Source organism: Mustela erminea, chromosome 10 (genome assembly GCF_009829155.1).
Source record: "Mustela erminea isolate mMusErm1 chromosome 10, mMusErm1.Pri, whole genome shotgun sequence".
Lineage (NCBI taxonomy): Eukaryota > Metazoa > Chordata > Mammalia > Carnivora > Mustelidae > Mustela > Mustela erminea.
In genome coordinates, this window is record NC_045623.1 from 13,407,573 (window position 1) to 13,420,647 (window position 13,075).

Sequence of the window (13,075 nt, forward strand, 5' to 3'; positions counted from 1 at the left end):
TAAACAGTCCCTTGTGCCATCCCATTATATTTTATTAAAAAAAGAAAGAGCCCAGATACATTTACAGAGCGCGCAAGAATGCACATTTTTGTAACAGCCACTGTAGAAAACGAAAGACATAATTCTTGTCCTGTAACGAGTCATCTAGTGAAATCATTCTAATTTCTATAGACTTTAAAATCAGATAGTTACTGAAATGCCTGACGAAGTGTTAAAAAAAGGTGTACAGTTGTCAGCAAAAGGTTATTCTACCTAACGCAGAATACGCTCTTGTATTTAAAACACATTTTAAGAAGTAAATATGCAAATTACACACTGACAAATTTAACTGTAAAGACATTAACAGTGGGGCATCAAAGAAGGCATGATGCTTTGTCCAGACTTGAATGTGTTAATATGAAGTTTATGTGCTATATAAAAAAACCTTTATAGAGTTAAAAAAAAATCCGCTGTCTATTCTTGATTTGTTAACAAGGAACAGAAAACTATTTTTCAAAAACTACCGTTAATAGGATGGAAGACGCAAAGGATGGAGTCATCGCAGGCTTATGTGCATACATGCAATCAATCAAGGAATGTCTACAGGGGAAAGTGGTCAAATTCTGAAGCTAACGTCCTGAGGCTTACACATTTATTACTGAGAATCAGTTCAGCCGATAGTAAGTAAGAAAAGAGTGGATGGGCGGACAACACATGGGTACCTCTCCCTGTCGAGGAGTCGTGACAGCAAAATCACTTCCTGAGGAAGGAGGAGCGAAAGGGAAGTTAAGAGGCCATCCTGACCAGGAAGTGACTCGCCCTAAACTAGCCTCAATCGTATCTAAAAATGGGGGGATGGGGAGAGCCCCAACAGTTAAAGGCGGTAAAATAAATGCTTCTTGATACATCGAGACATCACCATCGCCCCCGCTCTTAATTACACAATAAAGTCCACAGTCACAATTCAATAAACGAAAGTCTCTTCTCTTGCTTAAGGGTCATTAGGCTGTGCTTCAGGCCCAGGAAGAGAAAGAGTTGAGGAATGGGGAACTGGGGCCACCGTGAGGCAGACCAAAGCCCCTAAAGAGAGAAGCGTCCCAACTGCAGAGCGTATCCCAGTACAGGCCAAGAAGCTTCTTTTTTCTGGGGACACCGCCAGGGTTCCCACCGCAGCCAGGTCAGGCCCCCGTTCCCTGTCGCGAGAGGAGGCAAGAGAGAGAGGCGGACCCCTTACCTTCTCCTCATCCGACACCCGGTCCTCGAAGTCGGCCATCTTGGGCTGCTCTGGCCCAGCCCGGCCCCAGCGCGAGGCAGGCCGGGAAGGAAGCTGAGTGATGGAATCACCGCGGGGGCTGTCGGAAGGACCCGCCCGGAAACGCCGACCCAGAGGGCGCCATGTCAGTTTCGGGCGGGGTGGTGGTTCTGAGCGCCGTCTCTCCGCGAAGTCCCTAACTCTGCCTTAAAACTTTTCCTTAAATGATTTTAAAACTAATAGTTTTCTCACTGAGTTACGTTCATTTCCTCCGTTCATCTATGAGACGCTGGGGGCATGTTTCGACTATTCCTGACACCCGAATTCCGTCCGACCAAATCGCAATTGTTACTGTACGTTTTCCTAGTACCAGTGATATCTGTGGCGGCCGAGTCCAAAGGGCTAACTGCTGTTCGGGCCCTGGAACGGTCGGTGGCTTTTCCAACCCTGGGAATAGGGTGAGAGGTGACCGTCACTCGCATGGAAGCGAAAACATTTCACTCAGAGATCACATCTCAGTCCAGTTCCTCCAATATGTGCCGCCAGTCACCCTTTCCTGTCCTTCGAAGGAAAGGTAACCTCAGTCTTGGGCCGCTCCCTCACGTTCCAAATTTTTTTGGTCCGCGTTCCCTGGGACTCAGCCTCCACAGAGGCCAATTTTAGGTCCGCCACTATCCCAGGATTCCCGACTCCCGGTTTCCTGCCTTTCTCCCCTCCCAGCTCCCGGAGCCTGCGGGAGCGGCAAGATGGCGGACGGAGACGGATTGGGTGAAGCAGCCACTGCTACGGCATCTCCTCCTGCACCTGCTCCGGGCCTGAGCCCGTCGCTCGGCTGGAGGGAGCGGCTGCGGGCCGGACTGGCGGGGACTGGGGCCTCGCTGTGGTTCGTGGCGGGGCTTGGACTGCTTTACGCTCTGAGGGTCCCGCTGAGGCTGTGTGAGAATTTGGCTGCGGGTGAGAGGCCCAGACCTCCCTGGGGATGGGCGGGGGGAGCTAGAAGAGGGACCGGGAGCAAGAGGCAAAGGGCAGAGATTCTCCGCAGTCACTGGAGAGCTTCAGAGAAAGTCTTTGGTGCTCTACCTAGTGTGTTCTTCTCCCGGTCTGCAACTCCGCAGCTGATTGTCAAACCTGAGCTGCAGCTATGGGCTCCTCCCTTGAGCTCTTAAGATCCGCCCTCTCTCAACTGTCCTCGTTTACCCGAGGAAGAGCCCGCCACCTGACACGCTGTAGGCTTCAGGTAGTAGGACAAGATGAGAGCATTTTCATATCCGTTGCAGAATTTATATATACTTCCAGCATTGGTAGGATCCATTGAAAATCATTCTTTTGAGTCTCTCGCCGGTTAGCCAAGAGTTCCCACACCCAGACTACAAAGATGAGGGTTTCTGCATTCAAAGACCTAAAAGGAAAAAAAAAAAAAAAAGCCATGATCTTAGCCAACCATTATATTCTAAGATAGTTCTGTCAAGAAAGTTTTTGTGGTATCTTGGTCTCTTCTTTGCTTTAGGCTTTATCTTGAGTAATACAGGAAGTTAAGGGGAAGAGAGCCACAAACAGTAATGGGTTCTTTCAACATTCGTAGAAAGCTTGCTATGTAGTCTGAGCTGAAGATACAGAGACGTGTCAGAAGTGATGATCCCCGTGGATTCTGCAAATACTATACTTTACCTGTAGCCAGGACAAAGTGGATGGGAGCCAGGGCCTTTTACCATTACATTACAGTATTTCCACTCAAGCTCTGAACAAGATGAAAGTATTTTTGCTGTGTGATGACTATGACTATCAGTACCTGTGGTTTATTTTTCTGCAGCAAGAAAAGGCAAATGTCTCCTTTTCTTTTTCATAAGATGACATGAAATACTGTGAGATAATGTTCTGGACTTTTTAGAAGATAGGTTTTATGTAAGTTCGGATATAACAAACATACTAAAACTAAGTAAATTGGCCTTCCTAGACTATTTGGAAGAGCTAATTTGCTGTCTCTGTAACTGGTTAATGAAGTGCTTACTAGTGGTTTGCATGCTCAGTGAAATATTATTCATTGATTTTATCATTTATTTTTCCACGTGTTAACTAGATAACACCATTGGGATGAGAGTAGTTAACTGTGGTAGATTTTTATTAATTTCTGAAACCTGTGGTATTTATGAGACAGTTATTTGAAGTGAAAAATCTGGTCCAGGCTTCCAGTGAGTCAGGTTCAAGGAGTTCTCTCAGTCTGTTGCTATTCTCTTTGGGGTTTTTTTTTCCTCTCTAGCTGACAAACTGAATACATACACATACTGGTTCCTTGCCTCTAATTTGAAACACTGGTTTGTATCTCACCAAAATAATTAGGGAGTTGTTTTAAATCTCCTTTGTAACAGGGTGTTTTTTTTAGTTTATTCTTAGGGATTTGCAAAACTTCTTGTTGAAGTTACGGTTTATAAGTTCTTAATTTATTCTCAAAAGTAAACTGAATTATCCCACTTTGATTTGCTTATTTAACAAACTGTCAGTTTAAAATGCTACCCTTACATGTGCAAAGCTAATTTTTAAGATGTGATAGAATGGAAATTTAAAGTACCTTTTTAAAAAGTAGAGCTTTCTCAAAGGAATCTCATACTAGATATTAACACTATTTATGTTCCTCCACTCATAAAGACACCTGCATATTTGTAACTTGAATATTCTGCATTTGCATTTTTTAAACGTTGATTTTTTTTTTTTCCTTTTGCAGTGACAGTATTTTTAAATTCATTGACACCAAAATTCTATGTGGCACTTACAGGAACATCTTCTTTGATATCAGGACTAATATTTGTAAGTAGTTTCCATTTCCTTCATGTTTTGGTATTTATCTAAAGATCAAGTATCTTTATACGGTTACAATAATTATAAATACTTATAAATCAGCATTCTCAATATGTGTTCAGAATTTGAAAAAAAAAAAAATACTGCGCCTTCCTCTCCACATTTAGAGACTGGCAGTATTCCTTTGTATATGAAAGACTGTTGCTTACTGGAAGGGGCAGGGATTGGGGGTGCATTCCCAACTAAATGATTGCAGGGCCCAATTTAGCAACAAATGATATAGAGTGTAAATATGCGTAAAAATTGGGCGCCTGGATGGCTCAGTGGGTTAAAGCCTCTGCTTTCGGCTCAGGTCATGATCCCAGAGTCCTGGGATTGAGCCCCACATCGGGCTCTCTGCTCAGCAGGGAGCCTGCTTCCCTCTCTCTCTCTGCCTGCCTCTCTGCCTACTTGTGATCTCTCTCTGTCAAATAAATAAATAAAATCTTTAAAAAAAAAAGTGTGAAAATTAAGTTTCTTATTTACTTTTAGCACTGGGTAATCTGGACAATTCATGCTCCTTTTGAAAGGGTATAAAGCTAGTTGTTGCCATATAGATTGCAGACCACTCTTATGAGATCTTCCAATTTTTCATATGACTTTGGAAGACTCTGGATGCAGCAAGTTTTTATATAAAAGTCTGCCAATACCTTAATCTTGGGAACATTGGGCAGACTGAAAATTCGTGTCTTGAATTCAGCCCATAGGTTGCCAGTTATCTTCTCTGGAGTGTTTAAGAGCAGAGTATTGGAGCAAGCTAACTATCACTTTATTTATTTATTTTTTAATTGCGAGAAGAAAATTTTTTTAAATTGAAGTATAGTTCACATACAATATTATATTAGTTTTCAGAACCATCACTTTAGTTGTGTGACTTTGAGCAAGTTAGTTAACTTTTCTAAGCTTTAATTTCCTCATCTATAAACTGGGGATGATGATAATATCAATTTCATAGGATTATGAAAACTAAATGAGATAATGTGTCTAAGATCTTTCAATAACATGGTAGCTAGCTTACAGTGAGCACTTAATGAAATTTGACCATTATTATTCTGAGAAGTTGTAACTTTAATTCGGCTTTCCCTTGTCTTAATTGACTGAACTCTCATTTTCAATTAAGAAATTAAAAAATATATATATATATATAAAATCTCTATTAATATCCCTGAGAACTAGTGTGTCCTAGTATAAACCTTGAAAAAATACTGCTACAGATAAAAATCTAAGGAAGTATGGCATACATGACCAAGGAATTTTTCTGTGCTTTTTTCTCATCTCTAGATGGTGCTCTTCTATTATAGTAGAAATAATGGCATTTGTATTGGAGTGTTTTTTGTTTTTGTTTTTGTTTTTTTTTTAATAAGAACTAATACTTGGCCATTTTTGAAAGTGAAATGCTAGCCAAGAAAGGAATTTTCTCTTGATTAAAAAAAAAAATTACTGAGGAATTTAGGATGCAAACTATGTGTTAATATAGTTAACAGCAGTAGCTAATAATAAAATAGAGTGGTCATAACAATATACTGCAAAGAAAATTAGGAAATTCAAGTAACATTTTAAAGGTTAAACTGTGTCATGACCCTTATAATATTGATGAGTTTTTATTAGCAAAGGTTATTATTTTTATAATTTCTTCTACTTCCTGAAATATGGAGCTCTATCTATGCTGATTGGGTTACTTCCACCAGAAGGGGTGGGGGATAGTGTGTTTGGGAGCTTGAAGAATAGCAATGAAGCCAGTTGTTTAGCTAATTATTACAAATGAAAAGATTACTCTGAAAGGAAAATGGAGGATCCAGGGGGAGTGCATATAATACTGTTTTCTGTTCTGTGGAATCAGGGAAATCTCCCTGGGGACCTGTCATTTAAGCTGAAACCCCCAAAAAAGTCAGGCAAAGGGAATTGGGAGTGCTAGTATCCTAATATGAAACATTCTGCTAATTCAACACAGAGCTTTTTTTTTTTAATTTTTTTTGTTTTTTTTTAATTAAAGTACTCTCTAGCCCAACATGGGGCTTGAACTTAGAACTGGAGATCAAGAGTCTCATTCTGTACCAACTGAGCCAGCCAGGCACTCCGGCAGGGATTCTTTTGATTCCTCCTTTCATAACATTGATAAACCATGAAAACCTAAAGGAGTGAATATCCTGATTTTTAAATGGTTCAGTATGAGAATCAACCTCTTAACCTACATTAATTATACTGCCAAATCCTGGAGTAGTACTTCATGTTCAGAAGGCACTTACAATTCTTGTTAACCATATTTAATAGATAGGACATTGAGGCTCTGAGAGGGTAAAGGTTAAGTGACTTACCCAAAGCACACAAGGGGACTGGGAGTTAAATGTGAGCTTTCTAACCCTAGTCTTAATCCACCATGCTGGTTTCAAAATTATTTCTCTTAATTATGCTGTAGATAGAATAAAATGAGAATGTAATGTAACGGAGTTAGATTACTTATAGATTAAATGCTTTTTGCTGATTTGTTTAAGTAATCTCTACACCCAACATGGAATTCAGACTCACAACCCAGAGACCAAGAGTCACATGCTCTACTGACTGAGCCAGCCAGGCACCCCTGTTTCTTTTTCTTTTAATATTTCATTTACAGATATATTTCTTCCAGTTTTGCCCAGCTTCTCTAAATTTCATAACAAAGTTATAAAAAAGGTATTTTATTTCTGCCTAGCATGTGTTATTGGGGAATCTTATGTTTGGTTTATTTTTTGGAAGGAGAGTACATTTAAAATGCCAAATTAAATGGGAGCATCTTTTAGGAATGCTTTAATATGAGCTCATATATCTGCTGATCAGTTCTATTTTAAATTAAGGATTTTTTTTGGTTTGTCGTAGGTATTTGAATGGTGGTACTTTCATAAACATGGCACGTCTTTTATTGAACAAGTATCTGTGAGCCATTTGCGACCACTGATGGGAGGAACAGAAAGCAGCATTTCAGAGCCAGGTTCTCCTTCTAGCAACAGAGAAAGTGAAACCAGCAGACAGAATTTGTCAGGTAACTATTTATGTAATATGTTTTCAGAGCTGTATAGTTAAGATTGTATTTGTCTGTGGGAGATAGAAAACTCACAACAGAAGTTTGTCTTCCATGTAAATATAGGTAATCTGCACTGATACAGAGGACAGTGATCATCAGAAACCCAGTGATCATCAGTCTCCTATTTTGTTAGCCTGCCAATCTTCAAGTGAGGTTTTCCCTTGTGGTTCAAGACAGTTCATGTCATTTATGCCATCATATCTACATTGCAGTCAGTGGGAAGGAGACTAGGCCAGTAGGAGGCCACCCTTCCCTCCTACTCAATCCCCAGCAGCCAAGGATACTTCTCAGAATGTTACATTACCACTTCAGCTTACTTTGTCAGACCTCTGCCAAATGGCCACAAGTAGCTATAAGGGAAGCTAGAGATTATAACCATTTTCTCAGCATACATATGCTCAGCTAATAATTAGGAGATCTTACTAGATAAAGGAGAGAACAGAGACAATTAGCCATTTCTGCTAACATAGCAAAGTTAGGAAAAATACTTTTTTTTCTCAATATATTTACAAAGGTATCGAAATCTCAGTTATTCATGTATAGATACTCTTAATCATACTTTAATTGTAGGCTTTCCCTCTATATGTATCCAGTAATACAAAGCAAATATTATTGGTGATATGTAATTAGGAAAGTAAAAATTTGAAGGCCAGATAAAAATGATATTTTTGGATTATTGTTCCTTTAATTTGATATCAGTAAAATTCATACAGTAATAATACAAATGACTTAATTCCATAGATGTCTCATTTGTTTGGTAACGCTAGGAACTTAGAGTTGTATTAGTTTAGTAGAAAAATACTGCCACTTTTTAGATATGGTCAGGGAAAGTCTTTGAGAAAGCGCCATTGAAACTGAGCTCTGAAGCATGAGTGGGTATTGACCAGGAACAGTCGGGAGGGGATTGGCAATCATTCAAGAGTACAGGATGGAATAATGATACTTTTCTTAATCTTTTTCTTTTCTCCTCTTTCATAAAATAATTACAGAACTCCTAAGAATGAGACATATTAAGATGAATATGACATAGATCTGTCCTCAAGAAGTTGAGTCCAGTATGTAAATAATTATGATAATAATGCTTTCTGTAATCTTATTCCCTATTGTGAGATTGAGTATATCATTGCATATGGAGAGTGAAGACACTCCCTACCCTGCACTCTAGCCTAACTATACTGGTGTTCTGTTTTGTTATGTTTTTTTAAGATTTTTTGTATTTATTTGACAGAGACAGAGGGGGGAACACAAGCAGAAGGAGTGGGAGAGGGAGAAGCAGGCTTCCCGCTGAGCAGGGAGCCTGATGGGGGGTCAATCCCAGGACCCTGGGATCATGACCTGAGCCAAAGGCATACGCTTAAGGACTGAGCCACCCAGACACCCTACTTTGTGGTTTTTATGATACGTTTTCTCCTTAGAATGTTCGTCATCTGGCAACTTTCTTTTACCATGATTTTTTTTTTATCATAATTCAATGTCTTTTACCACGATTCAGTGTCAGTTCACGTGTTGCCTCCTTTCTAAAGCCTTTTCTAATTTCCCCAGAAAAATATTAATTAACTTTCTGTTTTTCTTCTCTTGGAACAAAATATATCTCTCCTGTAGCACTTACCATACAGTTCAGATGGTAGTTTACATGACTGACTCTTATATGATATTTCATTCATTTAAACAAGTTAGTTCCAAATGCTATGCTAGGCTCCAAGAATACAAAAATTAATAAATTCTAACACCTCGTGTTCTAAAGAGAGAAACTGAAAATCAAATGGATAATCACATTATAATATGTTCAGTGAAGTGCTGTCATTGAATCATGAACTAAATGCCATAGAAATAATAGAAATAGGAGAATGACTAGATTTAATTGTATGCTGCATGACAGCAGGGATGATCCAGGCCTTATTCATTTTTGTGGCTATCTGGCTAACACTGTGCATAGCATATACTGACTGTACAATAAATGTTGGTGAAATTAAGATTGAACTGCAGCTGATTAATTCATTTCCCTTTCCCCCCTTTGTTTTTTAGAATGCAAGGTATGGAGAAACCCTCTAAATCTTTTCAGAGGAGCAGAATATAGGAGGTATTGCATTTTGCTTTCAGTATAACTATAGCATTAGGTTTAGAGTAGAAGTATTATGGAAACATTTGTTTTCATAAACACATTACAGCTCTTTTAGTTGGAGACACTGATAATAAAACTTAATAATAAAGTAAAATGATTAGCCCAACCTTTAGTTGGCAGCATCTTCACTGTATTTACTTCTATAATCATGAGAAACATTGCTTCAAGCCATTTGTTTATGATAATAGTAAGTATACAATTGGCTCCTGGTTTTGGCAAAAAACCTTTTCAGAGAATTCATGAGATTAAGAAAAGAAGTACAAATGTGAGCATATTCTTATGCATATATGCTCAATTTCAAAATTTATTTGAACACTCACTAGAAAATATCAATCTGAATATGAATATGAACTTAATTTGTGCAACAGTACAGGGTGTAGTATTTTTATATTGCATTTTTAAAATTTTTTAAAGGTATTTATTTATTTTGAGAGAGAGCACATACACATGTATGGGGAGAAGCAGAGGCAGAGGGAAGAAAGAATCTCAAGCAGACTCCTTGCCGACGGTGGAGCCCAATGTGGGGCTTAATTTCATGATCCTGAGATCATGACCTGAGCCTAAATCAAGAGTTGATCACTCAACCAACTGAGCCACCCAGGCACCCATTGTATTTTATATTGCCTTTTGCTATCCATACTGCTGTGTCCGTTTCTCTTCTGGTTTTAACTCTGGATGAGAAAGCAGCTTTTGACACTTAAAGATACCCAAAGATACTTTATTTTATTTTATTTTTTTAAAGATTTTATTTATTTATTTGACAGAGAGAGGTCACAAGTAGGCAGAGAGGCAGGCAGAGAGAGAGGGGGAAGCAGGCTCCCCACTGAGCAGAAAGCCCGATGTGGGGCTTAATCCCAGGACCCTGGGATAATGACCTGAGCCAAAGGCAGGGGCTTAACCCACTGAGCCACCCAGGTGCCCTGATACTTTATTTTAATAAGAACTGTGTTTTACCTGGAAGTAGACTGGGGCATGTTATTTAATTCATTGATCAAGAAACATTAGGTATCTACTATCTATGACCACTGTGAAAATGATGGGAATACAGAGTGACAGAGTGATAATCCCTATGCTTAAGGACTTGATAGTGTAGGATAGTAGTATCCTGGGAAGGAAAAGTTAGGTTTTTATGAGAGATGCCTTTAGTCTGTATTAAGGGATTCTGTAAGAAACAAGTCCTTGAATTTCTCAGTCCATTTGTTAAAATAAAAAGGTTTTAGGTTATTTCTTGTTGTATTACAGGGTTCACTTCACAAAGATCTAAAAAAGAAATTTCTTATCTTGATATCAGGAATACTTTATACTTCTTTTTGAATGATTAGTTTATCTTAATGTAAAGGTCTCAATGCACTGCTAATCATTGTGTGGTTTTAGAAAGCTTAAAGTCCTACTGTAGTCAGCCTTTAATAAATGTACAGAACTTTGGTATGTATTTCATATGTTAGATTCATTCCTGGCTCCACTGTATGGCCCAATTTTTGCTTTCACGTGGTCTTTTTAATTTTTTTTAAATTAAGGTCATTAATATTGTACACTATATTTTTTAATTCCTTTAAGTCATTTTGGGAATAATGTAGATCATTAATAAATAATCTTTTTACATGTTTAGAATATGTAGCAAAACTTTGCTTATTGAAAAAGGGTCTACTTTTTTCTTTATGAAATTTCTCATAAAATAGCTTAAAAACTTTAAATAACAATGCAGCTTGGACTATTAAATTACTTAAAATTTTTTATCATACACGTATAAATAATACTTACAATGTACTTTTAAAATGCTTTCTTTTGGATTTAAAAATGCATGCATATTCACTGTAGAAAATTGGAAAATGAAGAGACTTATTAAATTACTTAAAATCTTTTATCATATACATATAAATAATTCAATGTGCTTTTAAAATGCTTTTTTAAATTTTAAAATGTATGCATAGTCACTGTAGAAAATTGGAAAATGAAGAGATGTATCAAAAAGAAAGAAAAAAAAAGAAAGTAAAAATCACCATTTCCTACCACTAAGTGATAACTGCTGTTAGTATTTCCATCTGATATCTCTTCTGTATGCATGTATAGAAACAAAACTTGGGCATCATTATGTGTATATAATTTCACATCCTTTTTTTCTAACACAATGTATGAATTTTCCTCAGAATTTCTTAATACACGAATTGCTTTTTTTTTTTTTTTTTTGGAAGAGTGGGTAGCAGAGGGGCAAAGGGAGAGGGAGAGAGAATCTTAAGCAGATGCAGATGCTCTACTGGGTGAGGACCCTGAGATCATGACCTGAGCCAAAATCAGGTCGGATGCTTAAAGTTGACTGAGCCACCCAAGTTCCCCTTCATACATGAATTTCTTCAAAAACATGGTTTTTAATGATTGTACTCTATTGTTATATGGAAGTACCTTACCTTACCTATTGCTCCCCTATCTGGGTCACAGATTATGTTTCACTGTCAACATATACACTAAAGTGGTTTCTTTATATATAAATATTTAGCATATGATATTAAAAATCTATGATTATTTCCTTAGGGCTGATTTGTGGTACTGAGATTCCCGAATTAAAGGATGTGAACAGTTTTTATTTTCCCCTCTCCACTTTATTATTTTCTTTTCCTTTTTTTTAATTAGGATTTTATTTATTTATTTATTTGAGAGAGAGAGACAGAGAGAGAGAGAGCATGAGTGAGGAGAAGGTCAGAGAGAGAAGCAGACTCCCCGTGGAGCTGGGAGCCCGATGTGGGACTCGATCCCAGGACTCCAGGATCATGACCTGAGCCGAAGGCAGTCGTCCATCCAACTGAGCCACCTAGGCGTCCCTTCTTTTTTTTTTTTATGGAGATTTTCAAAAATTAAAAAGTAGAGAGAATGGCATAGTAGAGTTCCACATGCCCATTCCCTAGCTAGAGGTGAATATTTTTAAGACTCCTAATAGATATTACCTAATTGATTTTTGGAAAGAGAAAGGTAAATGGCAATTTAATTAATTCCAGCAGTATGTGTGAGTCCATATTCCTCCTCATCCTCAGCAACATATATTTGCCGTTTGACAAATGAAAAGTAAAAATTTGTTAATTTAATTCACTATTTGTTAATTATTAATGAGATTAGACCCTTAAAAATGTATTTATTAGCCGGTTTGTTAACTTGCTGTTAATTTTTGTGGGCTTCAGGGGGATATGAAAGTTTAAATTTCTAATTTAGTAAAATCTAGAAAAAGTTTCTATTTGCTTTATGCTTTAAAAGCTCTTTACCATTTTGACATCTAGTAAAAGTCCACCCATGTGTTCTTCTAGTTTCTTTGTAGTTTTACTTTTAAAATTCAAATTCACTGAGAAGTTAAGAATATTTAATAAGGTATGTATATAAGTCAAATTGTTTTATCCTCTCAAATCTAATACAGAAGCACTAATAATCTGGCCTTTTCCCTTTGGTTTTGATTTTTGTTGTCATCCTGTAAGTAGTTTGTGTTGTTATCTCTTGTTTTTCTGATAATAAGCTTTTAAAACATCCTGATATAGAATTTGTAACCATATATTTTTGCATTTTAAATAGTGTCTGTTGTAGTAGGTAGAGGCTCTCTCATGTTCAATTTACATATTTTCTTGTGTTTTGGTAAAGATACACTTGGGTGACTGGTAAAGAGCCACTTACATACTATGACATGAATTTGTCAGCTCAGGACCATCAGACCTTTTTCACCTGTGACACGGACTTTTTACGTCCTTCAGACACAGGTACGTGTCATATCTGCTCATGGGGTAAACAGTGGTGATGAAAATTATTTTTAAAATTCTTTAGCATAACTTATTATAATCCATCCACAAAGTTACTT

The 13,075-nt window shown here is 37.6% G+C and overlaps 2 protein-coding genes across 7 annotated transcripts in view; one reads left to right on the forward strand and one right to left on the reverse strand.

The window, feature by feature from the left end:
- Window positions 1–1,386, reverse strand: part of CAPZA1 (capping actin protein of muscle Z-line subunit alpha 1) — a 48,479-nt gene extending 47,093 nt beyond the window's left edge. The window contains exon 1 of the mRNA XM_032301637.1: window positions 1,214–1,386. Coding sequence (XP_032157528.1) covers window positions 1,214–1,252 — 39 coding nt within the window. The 5' untranslated portion in view covers window positions 1,253–1,386. The remainder of the gene's footprint in view (window positions 1–1,213) is intronic.
- Window positions 1,387–1,621: 235 nt separating this feature from the next.
- The window catches only part of ST7L (suppression of tumorigenicity 7 like), a 118,400-nt gene continuing 106,946 nt past the window's right edge, over window positions 1,622–13,075 (forward strand). For 3 of the 6 annotated variants that reach the window (XM_032301630.1, XM_032301631.1, XM_032301629.1), the window contains exons 1-5: window positions 1,900–2,185; window positions 3,951–4,033; window positions 6,917–7,079; window positions 9,147–9,201; window positions 12,862–12,977. In XM_032301630.1, coding sequence (XP_032157521.1) covers window positions 1,978–2,185; window positions 3,951–4,033; window positions 6,917–7,079; window positions 9,147–9,201; window positions 12,862–12,977 — 625 coding nt within the window. In that variant the 5' untranslated portion in view covers window positions 1,900–1,977. Of the gene's footprint in view, window positions 1,806–1,899; window positions 2,186–3,950; window positions 4,034–6,916; window positions 7,080–9,146; window positions 9,202–12,861; window positions 12,978–13,075 lie in introns of those variants that run through there. The other 3 variants (XM_032301632.1, XM_032301633.1, XM_032301634.1) reach the window with 3 other exon arrangements.